Source organism: Copadichromis virginalis, linkage group LG3, assembly GCF_057382275.1.
Source record: "Copadichromis virginalis isolate Kocher_CV1m ecotype Utaka linkage group LG3, C_Virginalis_male_GT1.1, whole genome shotgun sequence".
Lineage (NCBI taxonomy): Eukaryota > Metazoa > Chordata > Actinopteri > Cichliformes > Cichlidae > Copadichromis > Copadichromis virginalis.
The window spans coordinates 16,851,128-16,878,723 of NC_140620.1; the positions used below are offsets into that span (position 1 = coordinate 16,851,128).

The 27,596-nt window shown below is 41.7% G+C and overlaps 1 protein-coding gene across 1 annotated transcript; it reads right to left on the reverse strand.

The window, feature by feature from the left end:
• Positions 1-12,895: 12,895 nt before the first annotated feature.
• On the reverse strand, positions 12,896-23,682 carry LOC146713091 (Fc receptor-like protein 5). The gene is made up of 5 exons (XM_085452375.1): positions 23,583-23,682; positions 20,580-20,615; positions 20,113-20,373; positions 19,788-20,033; positions 12,896-13,083 (listed from the first exon to the last, which is right to left on the reverse strand). The coding sequence occupies exons 1-5, from the start codon at positions 23,611-23,613 to the stop codon at positions 12,896-12,898; spliced, it is 762 nt and encodes a 253-aa protein (XP_085308501.1). The 5' UTR covers positions 23,614-23,682.
• Positions 23,683-27,596: the final 3,914 nt, after the last annotated feature.

Here is a 27,596-nt window from a genome sequence, read left to right on the forward strand (position 1 = left end):
TCCCCTAAAATAAAGCAAACACAGTCATTAAGTTGTCGTCACATTGTGAATGTTGAAAGCTGCAGAAACACAGACAGGTGAGTGTGTCACCTGTGACAGTGATCCAGCTGGATGGAGACTCTCCATGACCGCTGATGTCACACTTGTAGAGGCCTTCATCAGACCTGGAAACATGCTGGATGGTCATGTGACCTGTAGGCTGCTTCCTGATGAGGGAGCCATCTTTATAGAAAGCAGCTGGGAGGTTGGAGGGAGTGGTCTTTGTTTTACAGAGCAGAGTGACGTCATCTCCCTCCATCACAGGGAGGACAGGACTCTGCAGGATCACTGATCCACCTCAACACAGAGACAAACTACAGCATTTCATCCATTTACACACAGCTTCATCAACACTAACTCCACACACTCAGCTTACCAGTGACTGTCAGGTTAACCATGTTACTGATGGGACCCTCTCTGGACTCACACCAGTAAACTCCACTGTCATGAGGCACCATCAAAGTGATCTTACAGGAAGAATCAGCTGGCTTTCCCCACCCATCTCCACACTGAGTCCTCTGTCTTGCATTTGTCTTTCTCCTCAGAGTCCATCCAGCAGAGGTGTCATACTCCTCACAGCTCAGAGACACAAAGTCTCCTTCAAAGAACTGAGAGCTGCTGGGACTCACAGTCAGACGAGCTGTGGGGGTTAAAATAAAAAACCGACAATGTGATACAATAATATAAAAGGTGTTTTCTGGATTACTTATTTCAATTAGTTTTATATTTGAGCTCCATAGTGAAACATGAACCCAATCACATCATATCAGTGAGCATTTCTCAGGTTTAAACTGTGACAGAAGAAGGTTACTGACCTTGGTTTGTTGTGCAGCTCAGCAGTGAGATCGGAACTAAAGAGAAATGACACTCAGGTTGATTTGAGGTGAACATAAAGAACAACTCCACACAAACAGCTGACAAACACACAAAGTTGTCTCTCTGATATATCTGCTCATTTTCTATTTGATGCCAAGTTTGAAAAAAAAAAAAAGATAAAAAGTGTTTAAATGGTGGAAGGTCCATCCACATCCATTCTCTTAACGACTTAACCATGAGGGAGAATAAAAGTATTTGAGTGGCCAGTACAAAACATTAATCACCAGCTGATGTTTGGAATGACTACCACTACACCTCTGTGACACTTGTACCGTTAAATATAATTTATGGATCACTTAGCTTCATTAACATTTCTCAACAAATCCAAACCTTTCTGGAAAACCTGTATGGATATTAAAGTATTTGCATAGGTTGGAGTCTTCACTGCTTTCTAAACAAGTTTGATCTAAAATATAGTTCTTACAGTGATCATAATGATTACAATCATGTGAACTGAATACACAGATTTTATAGAAAATATCCACTACTTATAACAACCCAGTAAAGTCATGTGTCCACTGTGCAGCTGTGTTGATATAGTGAGTGAATGATTTGATCTTTTCACTGCCTGCTGTGTTTCCTCGACTCCTGAGCAAAGATAAAGAGTCAGTTCAGACCTGCAGTTGGTCCTCATGGTGTTTGAACTTGAATTCAGCCTGATTTGTTTTTCATGTCTTCTCCTCCATCATCAGTTATTAGGAGAGCAGACAGTCAAAGTACAAGAATTCAAACAAACACAGAGATTCTACTTACAGAGCAGACACAGCACAGATGTTTCCTTCATCGTCCTTCTCACTCATTTGAGCTTTTTTTCATTTCTGTCACTGACACCAAGTAAAGCCCGCCCTCTTCCTCTGAGCAGGAGGAAGAGGGCGGGCTTTACTCGCCTCTGAACATAAATCACTGAGACCCCAACAATCAAATGATTTCCTTTGAGTGAGCACTTGGCGACAGTGGTAAGGAAAAACTCATTTAATAGGAAGAACCCTCCAACAGAACCAGGGTCAGGGAGGGGTAGACAGCTGCCTTGATTGGTTGAGGGTGAGGCATAGAAGACGGGGCAAAAAGAATTGCTGTGGAAGGATGCCAGAGATTGATAGCGACTAAATCGATATTAGATATTAATGTGCTGAATTGGAACCACAAACTAATGTGAATCAAGTTTATCTGTTTTGACACATCTAAAAGTGCTGCAGCATCAAGATAGCCCCAAATAACCTGATGCTTTCTTGTAGGAGTGCCTGTAGCTCAGGAGGAAGAACAGGTTATCTACTAATTTGAAGGTTGTTAGTTTATTGGTGTTGGGTGGATAAAACCATCCGCGACGCTCTGAGATCCCGCACCGCTGCCTACAACACGGGACTCGCGGCGGGGGACATGTGTAACATGGTTAATTAGAGTTGAAGTTAAATCCCGCTAAATGGGACATTGGTGCCACCTACTGTTGAAAAAGTCACCCTGCAACATTCACAAAGGGCAAGGGATTCTGGGTAATTCTCAGAATAATGGAGGATTCCTGCGAGGTAAGGAATGCGCAAATGTCGTGGGGAGGAAAAATAATATCGCAGGCTGTTAAAGTAATACAGTCTGACCCGATTATTTTTGTTGTTTATACATCATTTGTTGCGGGTCATTTCTCCAGTCTTTATGTTGAACTGAGTGCACGTTTATGTGAGATTTATTTATTGGGAGGAGAGGAAACAAAATGGGAGCATAGTTAGCTAACTCTGTTGTTGCTTTCCCGTTTAGATTTTGTGCCAATTGCCCACAACATTAAAAAGAGAGCATTCTAACCATTGCCTTTTTGTTGTGAATGCAGGTATGTGACTGTGCCACACTGTTTAGAGAATTTACATTGTTTCATGTACAGCTTTAAAATATATTTCTATATTCCTTTCATTTGGGAAATTTAACAGGCAATGTTAATGGTGTAGAAGTTTTTCTATTTTGGTTGTATAAATTTACCACTATACGATCACACTGCAAGTGGAAATGTAATCCTGAGAATAATGGAGGATTCCTGCGAGATTTTGTGCCGATTGCCCACGACATTAAAAAGAGAGCATTCTAACCATTGCCTTTGTGTTGTGAATGCAGACCAGAGAAGACCCTACACAGAGGTCACATTGGTGCCGTGACTTGTTCGTGACGCTGCTGAATCGGGCTGGTGTCTTCTCATCGCAGCATCATCGTGGAGCATCAGCTTCCTTATTGTTTAGCCTGTTGGGTAACGGAATCAAACTTTGGGGACTGTTGGACATACTTTTATATTGGCTTTGTATATTGCCATATTGTATTAAGTCCACCTTAGCTCTATTAATATCCTGCTAGATATGGATCTAAGTGACTCTGATCACACCCCAAATGTGACTCCCCTTGTTGTGGGTAGGGGTAGAGGGTTCACAACTGTTCCTTTTTCACTGGGTGACTGTCGGGTGGGGCATAGAGCAGCAGATAGTTCTTGTGAGCTGGTGGCTGAGTCGCAGTCAGTACAGTGCACTAAGTCATCTACCTCAGACCCCCCAGTAACTGATGTGAGTCTAGTCAACCAAATGAGTGACATTGTGCAGCAAATTGGGCAACGCCTGGCTGATAGCATTCTGTCACACCTGACTACGCCACACACTTCGAGCCCTGCATCTGCTACATATACATGTCCTGAGGTGGCGCATGAAACAACAGATCTCCCCTCCAGCCGCTCACTAGATCTCTCTCAAGTCCAGCTGGTGGCTCCACGACAGGTTAAAGACCCACCTGTGTTTCGGGGGGAGAGTTCGGGCTCATTGTCTGTTGATGAGTGGCAGGAAGCCACGCAGAGTTACATAAAGAAGAGTGCCATTCTTCCAGAAAACCAAGCTGAGGAGATTTTGATGCATCTGAGAGGCAGGGCAAAAGATGTTGTGAAATTTGGTGTGAGGAATGGTGGAATTGATGTCCAGCATAATCCACAAGCTATCTACAGACTTCTGCACAAACATTTTAGTTCCACCCAGTGCTCGTCTGTGCCCCTGGCTGACTTTTATTCCACCCTACCGAAGGACCGAGAGGATCCATATGAGTATTGGCTGAGGCTGAACAAGGCTGCTGATGTTGTTGGCAACTGTCTTAAGGAGCAGGGGAAATCTTTTGAGAACTCTGGTGTGGAGGTTGCACGCATGTTCATCAGACACTGCCCCTGCAGAGACTTTGCTCTTATTTTTAGAACCAAAACATGTGATAAATGGTCAGCTCGTGAAGTTCAGGAGGTACTGGATGAGTATCACCTGGGTAAGGGGTTCCAGTCTCCTCCACAGAAGGGTAACTGTGTCTTTGTGAATAAGGCAGAGGTTAGCACAAATGCTACTCCTTGCTTGGCTGACCATGAGCAGAGGCCAGCTGTGAGTCAGGATGGCTCTGCTATTGAGAGGTTGATCAGCATGCTAGAGAAGGTGCTGCTTCAAGGCCCAGGCTATGCTCGAGCTAATGCCAGGCGACAGAGTACCCGACTGCCGAGAATACCGGGCTTAGATAACACACCATGTTCCATCTGCAGAGATAGCTCCCACTCCACACTCACGCACTGTCGGGAAAACAGATTGTGCTTCCTGTGTCACCTACCCGGTCATTCGAGACGTAACTGCCCAGAGGGCAAGTGTACTCCTTCCAGTGATCATCAGGGAAACTGAACGATCTGCGTGGAGGGGAGGACAGCGCAGATCCAGCAAGTAAGCCTCCCATCTTGGATGTGACTGATATTAATGATTATGACACTTTGTATTCCACTTACAGTGGCATTGTCCCGCCAAATAAAACACTGATTGCACAGGGCTTGCATAGGCTCTCAAACACTGATAGCTTATTCTACTCTGCAGTGACTACTAGTAGTGGACAAGTTCTTAAAGCATTAGTGGACAATGGATCTATGGCGTGCACCATAAGTGAAACAGTTGATGAGAAACTTTCACAATCGATACCTGATATTGAGAGACGTTCAGGTGAAGACGTTGTCATTGTTGGTTGTGGGGGTCACCTCGTTATGCCTTCTGCTATGTATGATCTTACAGTGTCAATATATGGCTTTAAGGTGGTGATTCCTGTTCTGGTCGTTCCGGGCCAGGCTGATGACATGATTCTGGGCAGAAATGCGATAAAGTGGCTTATTTCACAGTTAAAAATGACTGTTGGTACCCAGGATGATGCTTTTCCTCATTTGGCAACTTTGCTGTCCTATTCTGATGACTGTGATGGCAGAGCAATGCCTCCAAGTTTTGGCACTGCAAAGCTTAAGAGACGCGTCACCTTGCAGCCCTTGTCTGAACATTTAGTGTGGGCTAAGCTCCCTGCTGAAACTGAAACACTCCAAGTTGGTGAATTTTGGAGATTTATTTCCCTGGATGATTGAGAATGCATCAAGACGAACACAAAAGGAAGTTCACAGCTTTTAGCAGCTCCCCCACCCCCTCATTCACACACCCCCCACTCCCCTCCAGAATTCCCAGATAACAACCTAATTTACATATGAATGACTAGACAATTTAGCTTCCACTTGGCTGAAGCTAAAGCCTAGCTAAAAGCCTACCAGCCATTTGGCTGGAAGGCGGGTTTTAAAGGTAGAAAAGCCAAATGGCTGCTCTCGGGGGCTCTAAGTGTTGAGCAGTATGAGTCCATCTTTTCAAGGCACAAAATGGACTGCGGTGAGGCTGCTGACTTTGTCCACAGAATCCGCCTGGTGGATGACAAGCCCTTCAGACTGCCATACAGACGGGTTCCACCATGCCATTACGAGAAGCTTCGCACTGCCCTAGATGAGATGGAGGAGTCAGGGATAATCCGTAAGTCCCAGAGTGAATTCTCATCCCCCCTTGTCTTAGTTGTTAAGCCAAATGGTGACCTGCGCATATGCAATGACTTTAGATGGTTAAATGCAAGAACAGTTAAAGATGCACATCCATTGCCTCATCAGTCAGACGCCCTCGCAGCACTTGGTGGGAATGTTTTTTTTTTTTCTACAATGGATCTCACATCGGGGTTTTACAATGTCAGACTCCACGAGGACGACAAAAAATACACGGCATTCTCCTCCCCATTTGGCCTTCATGAATATAACAGGATGCCTCAAGGCCTGACAAATAGTCCTAGACCTGTACAAAGCCGCATCATATGACGTGCGGAAGGCGGTGAAAGAGGCGAAGCAGCGCTACGGGAGGAAACTACAGTCACAACTCCAACAGAGTGACTCTAGGAGCCTGTGGTGGGGACTAAGGACAATAACGGATTATAAAGCACCAACAACCGGTATGACGAATGCGGACGTGACCCTGGCAGATGAGCTGAACACCTTCTATGCTCGCTTCGAGGCTGCAGCTAAGGACTCCAACGATGCTAGTGCTAGCGGCGCTAACGGCCGCAGACAGGAAGATACTGCCAACACCGGAAACGTGCTCATCATCTCCGAGCATGACGTGAGGAGAGCCTTCAAGAGTGTGAACACCAGGAAAGCAGCAGGACCAGACGGCATCTCAAGTCGTATCCTCAGAGACTGCGACCAGCTAGCACCTGTGTTCACTGAGATATTCAACATCTCTTTATCTCAGTTTGTGATCCCCACATGCTTCAAGGAGTCCATCATTGTTCCTGTCCCGAAGAAACCCCACCCTGCTTCTCTCAATGACTATCGCCCTGTAGCCCTCACCTCAGTAGTGATGAAGTGCTTTGAACGCCTGGTCAGAGACTTCATCATTTCTTCACTACCAGACACACTGGACCCACTACAGTTCGCTTACCGTCCAAATCGTTCCACAGACGATGCCATCTCTCATCTCCTCCACACATCACTCACTCACTTGGACACTAGAAGGGGGAATTATGTTAAAATGCTCTTCATAGACTACAGCTCTGCATTTAACACCATAATTCCCTCCACACTCACCACCAAGCTGGAGCATCTGGGACTCAGCCCATCTATGTGTCAGTGGATCGCCAACTTCCTAACTGGAAGACCACAGGCAGTAAGGATGGGCGGACATGTCTCAGCCTCCATCACTCCCAGCACTGAAGCCCCCCAGGGGTGTGTTCTGAGCCCCCTGCTGTACTCTTTGTACACATATGACTGTGTGGCCACTACCAGCTCCACCACCATCATTACGTTTGCTGACGATACCGTCGTGGTGGGCCTGATCTCTGATAACAACGAGACGGCCTACCTGAAGGAGATTAGGAATCTGGAGAACTGGTGCCAGAGGAACAACCTCCTTCTAAACGTCAGTAAGACAAAGGAGCTGATAGTGGACTTCAGCACTAAGCAGGAGAGGAACTACCAGACCCCCGTCATCAACGAGTGCCCAGTGGAGAGAGTGGACAGCTTCAAATACCTCGGAGTTCACATCACGCAGGACCTGTCATGGTCCTGTCACATCAACACCGTGGTGAAAAAGGCCCGACAGCGTCTCTACCACCTCAGACGCTTGAGAGACTTCCGACTGCCCTCCAAGGTGCTCAGGAACTTTTACTCGTGCACCATAGAGAGCATCCTGACGGGAAACATCTCAACCTGTTTCGGGAACAGCACCAAGCAGGACAGACGAGCTCTACAGAGGGTTGTGCGGTCAGCTGAGCGCACCATCCGCTCCAAGCTCCCTGACCTGCACTCAATCTACAGCAGGCGGTGCTGGACCAAGGCCAGGAAGATCGTGAAGGACCTCAGCCATCCCAACAACAGACTGTTCTTTCTGTTGAGGTCAGGAAAGCGATTCCGCTCCCTGAAGACCAACACAGAGAGACTGAGGAGGAGCTTCTTCACGCAGGCAATATGGTCTCTCAATCACACCACCACACAGTACTGACCCAAACATACAGTTCTTACACACACACTGGACATTCTGGACATTGTTTACACTAATTCGGTTAGATGCGTGGTCATCTAATCGAATCACTTCATCACTAAATCACTTTAAGCATATTTGCACTGCACAAGACACTTACAAATGTGGATTGCACAACACTGGACATTATATTTCTTCAATTCCATTTAATACTTGTACGGCTGCTGTTATTGTGTGTGTATATATGTGTATATATATACATATACATATATACATATATACATATACATATATGTATATATGTGTATGTGTGTGTGTATATATATATACATATATATATATATGTATATATATATATATATATATATATATATATATATATATGTATATGTATATATATATGTATATATATATATATATGTGTGTGTGTGTGTATGTGTGTGTGTGTATATATGTGTATGTGTGTGTGTGTGTGTGTGTGTGTGTATATATGTGTATGTGTGTGTGTGTGTGTGTGTGTGTGTATATATATATGTGTGTGTGTGTGTGTGTGTGTATATATCTTCATACATTTTTATATATTTCTATACTGTGTATTTGTGTATTGTGTATTTTGTTGTACAGTTATTTCATTTTCAACTTTAATTTATATATTTATCTTATTCTTTCTCAGTTAAATTTACCCTTCATTCTAATTTGTTGTTGTACAGTTATTTCATTTTTAACTTTAATTTTTATATTTTATTTTATTCCTTCCTAGTTAAATTTACCCTTTTTATTTTTCATATTTATTTCCCATCTTATTCATAGCCTTCTTTTTTTCCTTTCAGGTCACGAGCAGTTGTGTAAGCATTTCACTGCATATCGTACTGTGTATGACTGTGTATGTGACAAATAATAATTTGAATTTGAATTTAATCCCTGTCTAATCCAATATACTGAACCCCAAGTTGCTCCCAGTGTCTTCATTGGAGTGTGAATGTTATTTAGAATGCTGTCTCCTAGATGTAGAAGAAAAGTGTTTGGGTTGTGAAGCATATTTTATAAAGTGCTATATGTAGAATACCATTAAATAAAAATAACAAAACTCACTTTTTGCCTATTCTGTGTATTTATCAGCCCTGGATTAATAAGATGGTACTTGCAGTCCAGTAAGACTGGAAACATTTTCCAGGATGGCACATTCATATATGACATCAACAGAGCGTTCCTCCAGGTGAGCTAGTAGAGTTTTTGTTCATGTCTTTAGAGATGTTGTTAAAAAGCTGTCATCTCACTAAGGACACAAATGAAGGAATTGCCTGGGAAAAATGAAGAACTATGCTTCTTATAAAATTGACAAGTAATTTGAAATGGTTATCTATGAAAATTATGAAGTTAGTAGTTTACCAGTAGATGGCAGCAGACTTTAAATGACTTATGGCCATTTCAAGCTTCACTGACAAGATTAGTAGGAGCTCTGGGCTGGTTCAGATTTTGAGATCCTGAGTCACATGTTCGTGAGTTTGTTGTTTATTAGCCATTAACACTTCAGCTCTGCTTTTAATCTGAACTACTGAGTGTGACACTGAATGCTTCACAGGGATGTTAGAAATAAATAGACAGATAAACATTTAACATTGAAAAGACTGACTCCTATTATTATATGTTTGTGATGAATCACAACAGAAAAAATATCCATGTAGTCCAATTGCATCTGTTCAAATTGCCTAATTTGATTTGACTAACAGTCAATATTCCTCTGAATTTTGAATGTGAAATCATAAAAAAAAAAAAAAAAAAAAAAAAAAAAAACAAGAACTCACAATTAGAAACCTGAAACCAGAGAGTTTTATTTAATTTTTGCTTTTAAAATTTAACAAAAGGAATCATTGTCGTGTCAGTGGCTGCTTTTGGTTTCTGGGTGACAAAGGAAACAAAGTCATTCTCAAACACATACATCCTCTACTCAATCATTTCTGTGCAGCCACTGAATGATGACTGAGTGTGGTTCTGGTTTAATGCATATTCTTTGTTATCTGCACTGATAATCAGTGAAGTGTGATGTTCCATGTGATACACTGGTGAAATACACAATGAAATATTAAAAAAAAAAAAAAAAAGTTAAGTGACCATGAATAGGAAAAAAAAAGATAATATAATGTGGATGTCCTCTGGTCTGAGGTGCTGGGAGACCAGTTAGAGACCAGTAGCTGGACATCAGTGGATGGACTGGTGGACTACTTCAGTGAAGAGTAGACGACGTCTGGTTCTGGTTTAAAATCTGAACACAAACACACACAGTTCAAACAACAGGAAACATGATTACAAGCTTTGTAGTTTAACCAAGACCTCCAATCTCCACCTATCTGCATCACACACAGTCCCAGTTCAGATTTTACTGGGAACCAGCTCAGATCACAGAGCTTTTTGAAGTTCCCAAAAGTCAAACTGGAACCCAAAGACCTGAAACAAACTCTCATATTCACACGTACGTTCGGTTTGAAATCACAAATTAAAATAAACCCATGGATGTCTTTGGACTATGCAAGAGAACATGCACATCCACACATAAAAGCACATGGATTTTAACTTGTTACCTTTCTGCTGTTAGGAATACTGCTAAGCATCACAAAACTGCAACCCTGGGGGATAATCATTATTAGCTTATATAGAAACAGGACCAGGCTGCTGTTAGAATCTGCTTTTCCTGCTGTGCAAAATAGTTTTTACCTCTCAGATGTAACAGGCTGATGGGGTATTGTTGTCACCCTGGTGGGCGGACAGTGTGGACACCTAATTTTGTGAATATGATAATTTGAGCAGGGTGGCATATGAGCTTCAAATTGATATCATAGACACATCTACTGACACTTTTGGATCAGTTCAGATCTCAGTATCATTAACCTCCAAGGTCAAGATCAGAGGTCAAGTTTTCTTCGGCTGTTGCTTGTAAATGCAACAACTGGAGGACAAGGTGGCAGGATTTTGAAAGGGATACCAAAGGTGTGACTATCAGGAGGCTGTTTTGTTTGTAGTCAGTCAGTCAATCCAATTAGATTTACAAAATGTCTTTAAATCTTACAAGTTATGTAACATCAAACTCTTGACTGTTGTTTCAACAGAAGGACAGCACCTCTATCACTGATCTAACGTTTTTCTGTCCATGTCTCTTTTTATAGGAACAGGTTTTTTGTTTTTATATATTATGTGTTTGCTTTTGAGATGAGAAGTGTGAGTGTGATATCCTTCACAAATCTGAGATCTGAACTTGAATCGTGTTGTGGTTGTGTTAGCTTAGGTTAGGAGGATGCCTGGAAGCAGAGTGACCTTTATCCAAAGTTAAAGTAAAGAGCAGTTTTACCTGGGCCTTCTTTGTTCTGATGCTTCCTGGCTGGTAAGTGATGTCTTCAGTTCTCACTTCTGAATAGACTGCAGCTGAATACAAAAAAAGAAAAAAACAAAAACACATTAGGTACAACTACTACATCTAACTTTATTTTATTATTATTTGTAGTACAATGTTTTTAATCTTGCATCATGAAAACTTTAACTGACATCTCTTTAAACAAATCAGCACCTTTGTACAGTTTTTTTCTTTTTAACAGCTCTGCTGAGAAACACAGACTGACCACAAAGAACTGCTGAGAGTTTCTGAGAATAACAAGGTGGACGACCACAAAGCTGCATCTCTTTCAAAGCACATTGACTCTCTTCACCACAGAGCTCAAAGTAAACATGTTCTCACAACATGACCATTGTTAAGTGCCTTGAGGCAACTGTTGTTGTGATTTGGCACAATATAAATTAAATTGAAATGAATTGTTATCATCAATGAGTTGATGGTCTGTGTGCAGAGTTTAGAGAAACGCTTTTCCAAGTTATGTCTCCACGTTCCTTCCTGTGTTTAAAATGAGCAGCTCTGTGTTGAAACACCTGCAGCTGAAGTGTTTCTTTCTATCAGAAACAGGATGCTGGACGACTGCAGAGCTGTTAGCTTCAGTTAACCACAGACCACAAACACACAGTCCAGCTCACAGTGAACAACACTCAGTAAGTACAGTATGAAACACACATGGTAACATTCGTCTAAGTTAGCCAATGTTTAATAAAAGGACACAGATGTGTATGTGTGTGTGTGTGTGTGTGTATATATATATATATATTATATATATATATATATATATATATATATATATATATATGTGAACTTAATTGTTACGATTTCAGGCTTTTGATCAAAAATAGTTTTACTGTTACAATAATCTGCATTTCTACACTTCTGATCATCCCTCATTGCTTCATAATGTCCTCAAAATTCATCATATCACCAAAGTCATAAACAACCTTCATGGACTAAATCTAATTCTACCTCCAGTCAAACACTCAGCAGCAGTCTTATATTGACTCTGAGCAGAAATGTGAAGTTATTTTATAACCTCTGCCTAAATGAAAGTGAAACAACAAGGGCAGATGCAGAATCACCAGACACCATCTGATAAAACTTGATTCAATGGTTTGATGACTTTGTCATAGAAAATAAAGTAAACCACACAAGTTATACTTCTACTCTTTATGTGTGAGCTGGTCTTCTAGTAAGGATTTTCTAATAAGTCTTCATTAGAACAATAAACAGACTAAGCAGAAACTTGCAGAGGTGAAAAGAACAAGTGAAAAAAGCTGCTGTTCCTCTAATAATCACTTTCCTAAAGAAATTTATTCCCCACACAGTAATCCAGGAAGTTACCATAAGTATATTGAATCCATCCTTACTATGATAAAAAAGAAGCTGAAACTTTCTGATGTTCATATACTTTGTGTTTAAGCTGCTGATTGGCTCTTTGAGAGCGTTGCAACCATCATGTTTGTTACTACAACTTTCAAGCAAAATATGCCTTACCTATTTATGAATGTCCTCACATTATAAAACATACCACACATCTACTCCCAAAACACACACAGACACAAAACACTAAAAACCGAGTGAAGGAAACACAGTGATACCTCTTTGTATTTTGACAGCACGGTACATGACACGTGTGATGATGTCATCTTCTCCAGCTTGTTGATCTGCTGAAATTTTCCAAAATGAAAAATATTTCAAATTAAATATCTAAACAGAGATTACATTTAATCAAGTTGTTACTGTGATCATAATGAATGTGAACTTTATTCTACTAAACAAACTCAGACATGAAAGATCAGGAAGTCTGAGTCTCACCTTCAGGTTTCCTGTGAACACATCGTCTCACCAGCAGAACCAGTAACACCAGTAGAACCACAACACAGACTGATGCAACAGATGACAACACAGAGAGAGGAGGAGGAGATAGTGATGGAGGAAGAATGATGGAGGTGGAACTAGGTGGAGGTGTGGTGGTGTGTTTGTCTAAAATAAAGCAAACACAGTCATTAAGTTGTCGTCACATTGTGAATGTTGAAAGCTGCAGAAACACAGACAGGTGAGTGTGTCACCTGTGACAGTGATCCAGCTGGATGGAGACTCTCCATGACCGCTGATGTCACACTTGTAGAGGCCTTCATCAGACCTGGAAACATGCTGGATGGTCATGTGACCTGTAGGCTGCTTCCTGATGAGGGAGCCATCTTTATAGAAAGCAGCTGGGAGGTTGGAGGGAGTGGTCTTTGTTTTACAGACCAGAGTGACGTCATCTCCCTCCATCACAGGGAGGACAGGATCACTGATCCACCTCAACACAGAGACAAACTACAACATTTCATCCATTTACACACAGCTTCATCAACACTAACTCCACACACTCAGCTTACCAGTGACTGTCAGGTTAACCATGTTACTGATGGGACCCTCTCTGGACTCACACCAGTAAACTCCACTGTCATGTGGTGCTGTTATACTGATGTTACAGGAAGACTTAGCAGATGTTCCCATCCATCTCCACACTGAGTCCTTTGTCGTCTGCTTGTGTTTCTCCTCAGAGTCCATCCAGCAGAGCTGTCGTCCTCCTCACAGCTCAGAGACACAAAGTCTCCTTTAAAGAACTGAGAGCTGCTGAGACTCACAGTCATACGAGCGGTGGGGGTTAAAATTATAAACTGATCATGCTACATGCTGTAAGAAATGTTCAAGGAACATTTTTTAATTGTTCATTTCACCAGTTTTATATGTGAGCTCCATTGTGAAACATGAACCCAATCAGGTCATATCAGTGAGCATTTCTCAGGTTTAAACTGTGACAGAAGAAGGTTACTGACCTTGGTTTGTTGTGCAGCTGAGCAGTGAGATCAGAACTAAAGAGAAATGACACTCAGGTTGATTTGAGGTGAACATAAAGAACAACTCCATACAAACAGCTGACAAACACACAAACTCATCTCTCTTATATATCTGCTCATTTTCTATTTGATGCCAAGTTTGAATTTAAAAAAAAAAGTGTTTAAATGGTGGAAGGTCCATCCACATCCATCCTCTTAAAGACTTCACCATGAGGGAGAATAAAAGTATTTGAGTGGCCAGTAGAAAACATTTATCACCAGCTGATAAATGGTTTAGTTAGATTATTCTGTGCTTAGTTAATATTGTGTTTTTTTTGTTTTTCCCCCTATTGTGTGTAAATGTTTTGGCCAAATCATTATAAAAGCTACCCTCGTTTGTCTTTGTAATCAGGTCACTTTGTTTTGTTTAAGTTTCTGGAAATTACTTTCCGTAGAGTTATATTAAGTTGACCTCTTTTTTTTGGCCTGCTAAGTACACTCAACAAAAATATAAACGCAACACCTTTGTTACTGCTCCCATTCCCCATGGGATGGACGTAGAGACCTAAAATTCATTCCAGATACACAATATAACCATCCCTCCCAAACAGTGGTCACAAATCAGTCCAAATGTGTGGTAGTGGGCACATCTGCTATATTGAGATAATCCATCCCACCTCACAGGTGTGCCACATCAGGATGCTGATCTGACATCATGAGTAGTGCACAGGTGTACCTCAGACTGCCCACAACAAAAGGCCACCCTGGAATGTGCAGTTTTGTCTCACAGCAAAATGCCACAGATGCCACAAGCAATGAGGGAGCGTGCAACTGGCATGCTGACAGCAGGAATGTCAACCAGATCTGTCGCCCGTGCAGTGAAGGAATTTGAAGTGCTTTGTGACTTCAAATTCCTGTCAATTTAATAGAGTTGCAAAAAACTGATCCTAGTTTAGCTTTCTTTTTTCAGCGAGCGATAGACAAAGACAAAGTAGAGGAGGCAGGCATTAACAAAAGTGACTGTGTCTTGCAAAATGGCATACTTTACCATCAGGTGGGCTCACTTCTGAAGCTAGTGGTCCCCCAAGAAGTTAGAGAGACAGTGCTTAATTTGGGACAGTCTTTTCCCTGGGCTGGCCACCTTGGTAAGCACAAAACCACAGCTCGCATTAAACAACATTTTTTCTGGCCTGGCCTCCACAGAGATGTAGCCTACTTCTGTAAGAGCTGTCCTCAGTGCCAAATGACATCCTCCAAAGTCCCTTCCAAAGCTCCACTCCAACCACTGCCTATTATTGGTACCCCATTTGAGCGCCTCGGAATGGATTTTGTTGGACCCGTTAAGAAGAGTAAGTCAGGGAATCGCAATATGCTTGTAATCACTGATTTCTGGAAATCAGTGATTAAAAATATAGTCAGTTCAGACCTGCAGTTGGTCCTCGTGGTGTTTTGAACTTGAATTCAGCCTGATTTGTTTTTCATGTCTTCTCCTCCATCATCAGTTATCAGGAGAGCAGACAGTCAAAGTACAAGAATTCAAACAAACACAGAGATTCTACTTACAGAGCAGACACAGCACAGATGTTTCCTTCATCGTCCTTCTCACTCATTTGAGCTTTTTTTCTGTCACTGACACCAAGTAAAGCCCGCCCTCTTCCTCTGAGTCTGTGGTTTCTTGTTATTGGTACAAGACATAATGAATACACCACAGGGGTGAGGGACCCACTTTTTTTGTAATGTAAAGAAACACGTGTAGAGAAACATTATTTAACTTTGTCTCTGTAAAAACCTTTCAAAATGCCTGTCTATTTTTCCTTTGAACAAAAGTTTTTATTTTAGACCTGTTATATGTACAGAATGTCACTACCCAGCTCTAAGGATTTGACAAGGAAGTGGGAGACCACACAGACCTTATAGGCTGTAAGATGTTTTAAGGAAATAAAGTAAAGAAAGACAAACACAATCTTCATGCCTTGTCAGCTGGGGTTTCTGGAGAGCTTGTCCAGCACCTCCCCATGTCCGCTGATAGCTCTGGGGAGTCCGTTCAGCCACCACCAGCAGCTTCCATGCTTTTGTCTGCGGCTGCCACGCCGCCATCTGGTCCTGCCTTGTATGGTCCTACAGCCAAACTACGTCCACGTCTGGCAGGACTTCATCTGGGGCCTGTCAAGACAGCCCGTCCACAGAAACCCACCGAACTACCCGAGAGGTCACATTAACACTGCCAGCCAAGCCAACTGACGGTCTTCGTACCCACCCATGTCGCCGCCAGCTGCTAACCAAGCAGTCCAAGTGTGACCAGTCATTCCATTGCCACTGCCTCTTTATGTCATGGTCGCTGTGTGGCAGGCAGGATGAGGACCCAATCGCAAAACTCACAGACTCAGGGGATGAACTCAAAAAACAGCTTTATTGCTGAAGAGGCAGAACGTAGGAAAATACAAAACTAAACTGGGAAAAGTAAACTAACACTCGGGGAGAGAGAGACACAGGGAAATCCACGCAGCATGAGGGAGAACGCGACGCCGAACAGAGGGAGACGCAGACAGAAATACACAGAGGGTTAACGAGGAAAGTGGGAACACACGGGGAACACAGCTGACACAGATAACCATAACGAGACAGGGCGGGGTGAACATAACACTGACGGGAGACGGGCAGAGTCAAACAGGAAGTACAGAGGTTCAGACAGGAGGAGAGAGAGCACGGGGAAAACACAGACATAATGGGCAGGGGAAACATGGAATAAAACATAAGGAGAGACGAGGGCTCACAGATACACAGAGGGGCACACAGGGGGTAAAAGCCATGAAGGGGAAACACTTAGGGAACAACACAACAGGGCAACTCAGGAAACATGGCCTAAGGAACAAAATACAAAAATACAAGAAAACTAAGAATACTGGGCCAACATGGCCCAGGACCATGACACTTTCCACGTGGTCACCCTCCTGATCTGCTGCATCAGCACTAGGGATGTGAACCGGTATCCGGTGCCATTATGGCATCATGGTTCTGATATAAAGGGTAACCAGACCGAAAAGCAGCGCACATTATACTTTTTTGTCCCTAAGACGTCATACACTTTGGATTCTAGCCAATCATTTTACCTTTCCAAGGATAGTAGGCAAGGAAAGGCAAGGAAAATGTATTTATATAGCACAATTCAACAAGAAGTTGATTCAAAGTGCCTTACAGAGACATTTAAAAAAATAAAAAGCATGACTTAAAATTTATTAAAAAAAAAACAGTAGATAAAATCAGAACAGTAGATAAAATCAGTAGTTAAATGTAAGTTTTGTAATTTAAGCTTAAAAGTGTGTATTTAGTGTTTTATTCAAATGCAGCTGAGAATAGGTGGGTCTTCAACCTGGATTTAAATAAACTGAGTGTTAGCCACAACTAAACTGGGATAAGTCCAATTTTCCATATGAGGTCTCAGTAAAACCCACAGAACCACACGAAGAAAACAAATGAGAAAAACGTTTTATTAATCTAACATAGAAAACAGATCACTACTATGAGAGCAACAGAAACCATTATATTATTATTGGTGATTTTAAGTCCACGTTTAAAACTCTGCTCAGAATACATCCAATTTGAAATGGCGAAATAATTGGAAAAAGAAGATACAGGTAACATGTGGATGTCTTCTGGTTTGAGGTACTGCGGGGACCAGTTAGAGACCAGCAGCTGGACATCAGTGGTTGGACTGGTGGACTACTTCTGCTGGAATGGTAGTAAAGAGTAGATGACGTCTGGCTCTGGTTTAAAGTCTGAACACAAACAGAAACAGTACAAACAGGAAACATTGTTACAATCTTTGCAGTTAAATCAAGACCTCCAATCACCACCTTTCTGCATCACACAGTCCCACTTCAGACGTTACCGGGAACCAGCTCATTTACGACTGCTTCATAAAAGGTTGAAGCAATTCACAAAGGTCAAACCTGAATCCCACAGATCTGTAGCAATTAGCTTATAAACAGCATTAAATGACATTAAATGACAAAAGCCATATAATTCCACCTTTTCTGTCTCTCTTTCTCTTTGCTCTGTTCACTGGCTGATTGAGTGGTGTCACTTCAGACTTGTAAACCGACCAACTCAATTGTTCTAAAAAACTAGAAAACTGTTTCCTTTCGGGGAGATGGGCAGTTTGATATCGTGAACTTGGGTCAAGATTAGCTTACATTAACATAAAGACTGAAATCAGACACAAGTAGCTCACTTGGCTGCATCCAAAGTTAAAAAACAGGAGTAGCTGTACCTCTGGTCCTGTGTGTTGTGATCGTTACTTGTTCATAATTGATGGGTTGTGTTCTCACTGTTGAGTAGATTACAGTTGAATCACTCTCTGCACAATGAAACAAACAGAAATTATTGCATGTACAATGATGACAGTATTGTGTTATTATTACACTATAGCTGCGGCAGTACGGTTTTATTTCGGGTTAGGCAGAATGATAGCTTTTATACACAGATGTGGGTTTTCACAGTTGTTTTTCCCCTTTCTTACCACCTCTGCTGAAAAACATGTTGCCAGAAAGCAGTGAGAATAGAAGTCAAAAGACCACAAAGCTGCTATTTTCTTTTAATGCAGACTGAGACGCTTCACCACAGAGCACAAAGCAAACTTGTTCTAACAACATGAACACTTCTGTTAGCCAAACCAGGACACACTGTGGTGAGAGGTCTGATCAGTCTCAGACTACAGTTAACTGGTGTCAACAAAAGGAAGTCATTTCTGTGGTTTCTCATACAGAAAGAAGTAAAAATACTTCATTGTATCAATGAATGATTAACTGTGAAGAGTCTGTTTCTTTAGACATCGTGGTGATAGTAAAGTCTACCTGATACGAACTAAATAATAGTCAACTCTGCTGAGAGATTTAATGCTCAATTATGGCTCCGTCAAAAGTCACAAAACCTGTAGATCTGCAACAGTTGAACTAAACAGGTCTGAGATATTTTATTCTTCCTAAAACACATTTGTGTATATATGTATATATGCAGCTGGATAGTGTACTGTTAACACAACTCGCCTTTGAAGTTTCAGACTCCCGACCAGGGTGTCTGTTTCCAGTAAGGTTCCCTATGATAGTTCCCCCCATGCTAACCGAACCTACCTGAGGTATGAACAAGAGACAGATAACAGAAGCCATACCAGCTTGGGCGTCACCCGCATTACCAAGAGCTGTGTCAGGTGTTGAGAAACCAGGACACACTGATGAGAGGTTGGCTACTGTAATAGGAAGGCACAGGACAAGGGATGAGAAGAGGCCTCTGTTCAATGCTACAACATAAGTAACTCGAGTGGAAGGTGTAACATAAAGAGCATGTGGGAAATGTGGACTCTTGGATACCCAACATCTACACTAATGGTAAAACAGCTAGCGTCTCACAGTATTACTGTGGTACTGTTTTAAATTGGCTGTTTTTCACTATTTGATGTGTTGTTGCTCTACATGATGTTGTCTGTGACATTATTCTCTGAATCTTTGTTTTAATCTTTTAGATTAAATTTAAATTTTTAGAAAAAAATGTAATGTGAGAAAAATTTCCCATATTTATATATTCTAACCATTGTGTATTTAAGACATGTAGTGATAATAAATGCTTCGGTTAAAGCACATATTTAATATCTCACCTTCGGGTTTCTTGTGAACATATCGTCTCACCAGCAGAACCAGTAACACCAGTAGAACCAGAACACAGACTGATCGAACAGATGACAACACAGAGAGAACAGTAGGAGAGGTGGTGTGTTCCCCTAAAATAAAGCAAACACAGTCATTAAGTTGTCGTCACATTGTGAATGTTGAAAGCTGCAGAAACACAGACAGGTGAGTGTGTCACCTGTGACAGTGATCCAGCTGGATGGAGACTCTCCATGACCGCTGATGTCACACTTGTAGAGGCCTTCATCAGACCTGGAAACATGCTGGATGGTCATGTGACCTGTAGGCTGCTTCCTGATGAGGGAGCCATCTTTATAGAAAGCAGCTGGGAGGTTGGAGGGAGTGGTCTTTGTTTTACAGAGCAGAGTGACGTCATCTCCCTCCATCACAGGGAGGACAGGACTCTGCAGGATCACTGATCCACCTCAACACAGAGACAAACTACAGCATTTCATCCATTTACACACAGCTTCATCAACACTAACTCCACACACTCAGCTTACCAGTGACTGTCAGGTTAACCATGTTACTGATGGGACCCTCTCTGGACTCACACCAGTAAACTCCACTGTCCTGAGGGAAAACAGTGATGTTACAGGTCAAACCAGCAGGATTTCCCCACCCATCTCCACACTGAGTCCTTTGTCGTCTGCTTGTGTTTCTCCTCAGAGTCCATCCAGCAGAGCTGTCGTCCTCCTCACAGCTCAGAGACACAAAGTCTCCTTCAAAGAACTGAGAGCTGCTGGGACTCACAGTCAGACGAGCTGTGAGGGTTACAATGAAAAACTGATGATCACTGTGAGATTTTTGTCAAAACCATTTTAAAATGGTATTTTGCAGGAAGATTTATCTCATCAAACTTTTTTTTTTTCAGTTTTATATGTGAGCTCCATTGTGAAACATGAACCCAATCAGGTCATATCAGTGAGCATTTCTCAGGTTTAAACTGTGACAGAAGAAGGTTACTGACCTTGGTTTGTTGTGCAGCTGAGCAGTGAGATCAGAACTAAAGAGAAATGACACTCAGGTTGATTTGAGGTGAACATAAAGAACAACTCCACACAAACAGCTGACAAACACACAAACTCATCTCTCTCACGTATCTGCTCATTTTCTGTTTTGATGCCTGCAAATTGTCAATAACTCACCTCTGAGAGATTGGGCTAAACTAAAATGTTGATGTTATAAGACATTTTCTGTAAAATAATCTGTAAAAAAAATGAGTTTTAAGATTGCGTTTGTGAAATTTTTTGGTGTCTTTGTGACGTCATAGGGTATTGTACTCATAACTTTTCTCCTCTACCTTAGCTTCCCTGCTTAGCCTCTTATGTCCTTGTCTAGTCTCATGGTTTTTTTTTTTTTTGTATTTTCCCTGGAACACTCTCTCAGAGTCTGTTCTCTAAAACCTAAAAGAGGAATTGTGGATTTGATCAACTGGTCCCTAAATGCAATTGACACCCCTTTCTCAACGAGAAGTCTGGGCTTGGGTGAGCCTGAGTGCTGAAGATATCTACCTATTCTGAACCATGGTAACAGGGTTCTGGCTGATCGGAGCTGGCTTGGCCCTGACTTATCGAAGAATTAAGGAAGCGGAACCGGCTGTTCAAACCCCCACAAGGCTGCTCGCTGGGATTGGAACGATGGGAGAGGCGTGAGTTTCTCAAAATGGGCTCATTGAGTCAGTACAGATAAGACCTTGGAGAGGCTACGGCTGCTTTGAATACTCAGAATAAGATCTCTGACTGCAGACTGGATACATCTCGGAAGGGCTAGCTCGGAATAACATCTCTGGGCGCAAATTGGATGACATCTCGGGGAGGCACACTGCCGTGAGTTCTCAGAAATCAGCTCCTTGAGCACAAGAAATGACAACATCATAGAACGCAAGCATGGCAAAGCTAGTGTTAGACTGTAGAACTGCTTTGAAATTCATATGAGCTGTTCGCACTAAAGTAAAAAATACCATCACTTATGCGGACACCCCTTTGGCGCCAGCTGCAAGGCTGGAGCTGAACAACAACACCCTGATAACGACTGTGTTTAGTCTGTTCCTTCCCATTCCATGCAAGGCCACCTGGGTTGGCTGGAAGACTGTTTACTTAGCCTGGCAGGGTGAAGGACACTGTCTCAGCTGAACTATGGACACGCACACATACACTGATATGCACACACTCATCCCCCCTCCCTTTCCAAACGCCTTCGATGCTTATTCCCTTCCGATGCTGCACCCTTTACCCATCCCTGTTGCTTGTCATGTGTTTCTTTGGTGTATTAAGAGTTTTTTCATGTGCTTTGTGCAGAGGTGTTTTTTTCTGTTCTCAAACTGATCTCCCTGTTGGAGCTCAGTCTGGGGGGAGTTATTTTTTTCTCCTTATCTTTCCTCATGTGGTGCATTTTCCATTGTTATACCTCTCTGACCTGTCTTCCCCATGTGATGTTTGTGTAATGTATGTATGGTCGGAGGGTAAGATGGCGCCGCCATTGCGTGCAATAGGTCGGCAGCCTTATGAAATTTCCCCTTGTGGGACTAATAAAGGTATATCAAATCAAATCAAAGTGTTAATTGTGTTGTAAAACTTCCTCCATGCTCTTTCATATTTTAAAAATAATCAGCAATCATGACTTTGACATTGGGCGCTAACAATTAAGATCAAATGTCTGGTGAGCCTTGGCAAATATTTATATATATATACATTAGAGGTGGGAATCACCATATATCCCACGATACGATATTATTGTAATTTTTTTTAAATATTTTGCGATATTCAGATTCTGTACATAAAGGTAAACTTCATCAATATTCATTTTATCTAATATCAAAGTCTCGCACTCAGTCATTCTTTCATTTCAGTCAGTTTTATTGTTGACAAACTGAACGGTTTGTATTACAGTCTAGTCGAATTTCCCAGAGGAACCCACCCGAGGGATTAATAAAGTTCTATCTAATCTAATCTAGTCCAACTTAATTGAATGCAACCATCTGGTACAATTATAGCTATTCTGAACTATGCAATTTATGAAAACTATGCAGCCCATTCAGCAACTGAAGAATTTGAAAGTAAATTAAAACAAAATATAATTTTACATTAGATAAAAAAGTTTTAAACTTAATTAAAATAAAACATGTCTTAAATTAAAATAAGTAAACTGTCATGTTTATTGCTGCCAAAAAAAGTTAAACACATTTGGACAGTGAAGGAATGTCAGGATTCTTGCTCAGAAAAAGGATCAAATTGCTCTGAAGTCAGAGCACAAAAACCTTTTTTGTAACAAAATATTGAATTCTGCTGACCCTGTATCGATACATTATTAGCAAACAAAATATCACGATACTACACAGTATCGATTTTTTTCCCTCCCCACCCCTAATATACATACATATATATACACATACACACACACACACACACACACATATATATATATATATATATATATATATATATATATATATATACATATATATATATATATATATATATATATATATATGTGTGACCTTGAGAGCAATTTTTACTAAAATGAAATCAGCTTGAGCTGTTATTGGTATCTATCATTACATGTTTTTGTAAATGTTTTTGTAAATTTTGGTAAATAATTTGTAAATATTATCTTGAAAAATTTTGTTGAAAAATCGTGAATGCTAATTTGCTAACAAAGACAGACAGACAACAGAAATTAACAGAACTGATTACATATTTCCTTCCCGCAGGAAGAGGTTTAGACGTAAAAAAAAAAAAAAAGGAAATTGTGTAAGAAAAATAAAATGATTTGATCTTTTCACTGCCTGCTGTGTTTCCTCGACTCCTGAGCAAAGATAAAGAGTCAGTTCAGACCTGCAGTTGGTCCTTGTGGTGTTTTGAACTTGAAATCAGCCTGATTTGTTTTTCGTGTCTTCTCCTCCATCATCAGTTATCAGGAGAGCAGACAGTCAAAGTACAAGAATTCAAACAAACACAGAGATTCTACTTACAGAGCAGACACAGCACAGATGTTTCCTTCATCGTCCTTCTCACTCATTTGAGCTTTTTTTCATTTCTGTCACTGACACCAAGTAAAGCCCGCCCTCTTCCTCTGAGTCTGTGGTTTGTTCTTATTGGCACAAGAAATAATGAGTCCCCAACAGTGGTAGGAGACTCACCTTTGTTTTCATGTAAAGGTACAAATGCTAACATTATTTCACCTTATATCGGTAGACAGCTTTTAAAATCTGCCTGTCAGTTTGCCTGTCTCATAACTAAAGATGTGTTAAACATAATGACCAGCAGACATAAAAACCTGTGCAATATAAAAAATAAGCAGTGTTTTAAAAAGACAGCAGAATATGTATCCAACCTGCCTTTAGACAGTCATATATGCACACACATAACAAACTCAAGTTTCCTCTGCTCTCAGTGATCTGTAGTTTGGTTGATGAACAAATCCATTTCCATGTAGTGGACGTCCCCCTCAGTGAGAGAGGCAGATATGAGCTGAAACACAGGAATCAAACCAGGGACGCTGCTGTTATGGAGCTGAACTGGAACCATTCAGACACTGAGGCCCTCTGAACACATTTTAATTACAGCTGTGCAGAGACACACTGATGACCACTGTTCCCTCTAAGCTGAGCGAGTGAGCAATCGCACTGCTGACACTCCACGCACAGAAAATCAGCGACATAAAATAAATACATGTGTTTACTGTCACGGCGGGGTGCGCCGATGTGTGCGGAAACAGGACCCAAAAGCAGATGATGACGAGGAATAGTAATGATTAACAGAAAAGTGAACCTTTATTGCGATGACGGCAGGAAATGAACCAAGAGACCAAAGCAAACAGGCAAAACACTAAGAAACAAAACACTGAACTGACAAAACACTAAGAAACAAAACACTAAAGGTACTAAGACCAAAAACTATAACTATGACCGAGGTGGAAAAATAAACAGGCTATGACTCTGGTGAGAATAAACAGACGAACTGACAATGGCATGAAGAAAACAAAAGGCTTAAATACAGACATGAGGTGATCAGGGGAAGTGGCGACACATGAGGAAACAGCTGACTGACATGAATCTAATGACAGGACCAGGAGGAGTGAAACTAAATACAATGACCAAAGAACACATGACACTGTCAGAATAAAACAGGAAACACTAAAACTAGACATGACAATACAAACTTAACATACCAAATACGTGATGAATAATGCAAGAACTCAAACAGAAAACCCAGGAACAATAACTGCCTAAACTAAAGGCAAATAGGAAATACCACAAAACTAACAACATCTCAAAAAATAGAGAACAATACAAAGAAAGCTCAAAGTGCTTGGTCGGAGACCCAGCCTGTGACATTTACTTTAATTCCAATTCAGGCTGGATTTTGTTTTTGTGCGCAGCGCAGATTTTCTGTGTGGGGAGTCCATGTCAGCAGTGCGCGATTGCTCACATGCACACACACGCTTAGAGGGAAAATTGCTGATGACTGACTGGAACAGTATGATTCACATTTTACAATAACACTGTCCTCACACATGTGCAGTTCCTGGTAAAGCCTGATGTGATGAAACAGACTGTGGAAATGGTGTCATACTTCTAATATAAACAATGGAAGAATTATTTTTCTTAAAAAAAACTTACTTAAATTAACACTGCCGATGATAAAATAACACGTAGGTTGCTGTTATTTCATGATACCCTCCTATTCATTCCATTTAATTTTTCTTCAGCATGTAGGTAAAATGTAACCTAAACCTACAGTTAATTGGTTTCATGGTCTTACTAGTGGATCTTAAACTATTTAACTGTTGTTATAAAGCAGTAGCTCTGCTGTAACCTCTTTCACCAAAAAGTTAAGTGGAGGTACAGATATTGTTTTTTTCTCTCAAAGAGATAAAAGGCAAGCATCTGTATGTGAAATGTAACATCCTGGAACAGAGTGCTTTTCCATATCAGTTGTAAGCAATTTGAATCCTATGAACAACATGTGACGTTGAGGACCACTAAACGTCACATGTTGTTCATAGATTGGACAAATATATATACTCTTGATGATAGGCTGAGCCCATCGTTGATTGTTTTTACAAGAGCGATTTATTCATTTATTTGCCCATGAGTAAGTTTGCTAATAACGATGGAGCCAATAGAATAATAATAATGGATTGCATTTATATAGCAAGTTTCAAGACCCTCAAAGCGCACTATTCATTCATTCTCACACACTGGTGGAAGCAGACTGACAGAAGCCAGGCTGTCATATTGTGTCCATCGGCCCCTCTTGCCAATACCAGTAGGTGAAGTGTCTTACTCAAGGACACAGCGACCGAGATTTTCCGAGTCAGGGCTCGAACCCGCAACCTTCCGATTACACGACAAACTGCCAACTCTTGAGCCACGATCGCCCCACAGAGAGTAGTCAACAGAAAAAATAATAATAACGCTGCTCTACAGGCACCCTCTTTTATCTGTGAGCAAATGCACCTCCTCAGAGCCCAAATGCTTGTTTATGGAGCTGGTAAAAGCCTAGCATACTCAGATGGATGGGGGATACCTACACGTTCATCTTCAGAAATGGAACACTGCTTTGGGTACATCGTTAGGTTTACTTCTTTCATCTGGTTTAAAGCTAAAGAAATCCCATATTGGCAACTTTTCTTTTGTGATGTCAGCGTTAACGTGCCGTCATCACGACTGTGTTCACACCGAACGCGATAGAGGCGGCCAGAGCGTCAGGTTTACATGTAAAGTCAATGCAAAAGCAGGATGACACGCGATTGCGGGTCCCGCGAAAATTCGGAAGCTGATTTGCGTCGCGAAAATGCCAAAACGCATGAAACGCGCGTCAGTGTAGCGCATCTGGCGCGTTTGACTCGCAAAAAAAACCCAGCGCATGAGTTTTTGTGTTGCATTTTGTGCATACGTGTGTTTCGCGTCTTGTGCTCGAGTTGGAAAAATCTGAACTCCAGCGTCAAATCGCGCCGCGACAACCAATCAGGAGCCTGGTGACGTGGCTGTGACCTAGGTCAAAGGCGCAGATCCAGCCAAAGCCCTTTATTCTTCAATGGAGGGAAGGCTAATCAACGCTGTAGCAAACAACCTGGAGCTGCTTTCTGTATCGAGACAGGAATATAAAGGACGAGCTTGGAGGATGATATGTGAAGAGATCGGGCAACCTGGTAAGTTAATTTATTTCTCTTTTGAAAGTTTTCACTGACCCGGGGAAGCCGCACAAAAGCTAGTAAGCCACCGCTATTTTCCCACTGATGTACAAATACCGTTCTGCTTTTAGGCATGTTGTCATTTAAGAATATATTTTGTTTATTAATAAACAGCACACAGTGGTCCCGCTCATCCGTCACTGCTTCGCTTTTTCGCTGATTTTTTTTTTTTTGCACAGTACAGCATTGCATTCTGCAGGCTGATTGACAAATCTCCTCCGTGTCTCCTGCGCTTGCCAAATTTATCACGTTTGGTTTTGATAATGTTGCAGGAATTGCTGTCTTGTGTGTGACTGGGTGCAGTAAGGAGTGTATGTAATGTGTGTGTGAGCATGTGCGTGAAGGAAACGCGGGGAGCGAAAGAGGAAAAAGAGAGTGAGAGAGTGTGTCATGGGTAGAGGGCGACCGGGAGCAGCGTTCTAACGGGCTACAGGCTATGCAGTGTGTTTCCAAAGTGTGCAGTACTGTTATTAAAGCCTCATCTCTTCAGTACTCTCCGGTGCCTCGGCTGATTTCTGTCTGCCTCACTACTCCACAAAAGTGAAGGGAGTTAACCCCGAAGGAGGACAAACTTCGGCCCTGGAGGAAGCATCTCCCCTCGTGTCTCCCGACCACGGTCAGGGGACTGACGGCGAGGAATGGTTAACACTGGCGACCACGAAGGGACCCTCTCACGTTGTTAAAGAAGTGGTGAGCACAGAGAAAAACCGACAGGCTAAAGCGGCTAACGATAAAGCCGAGTGATTGTAATTACAAGTGTATTAGCCCGCAGCTAAGCTAACCCGCG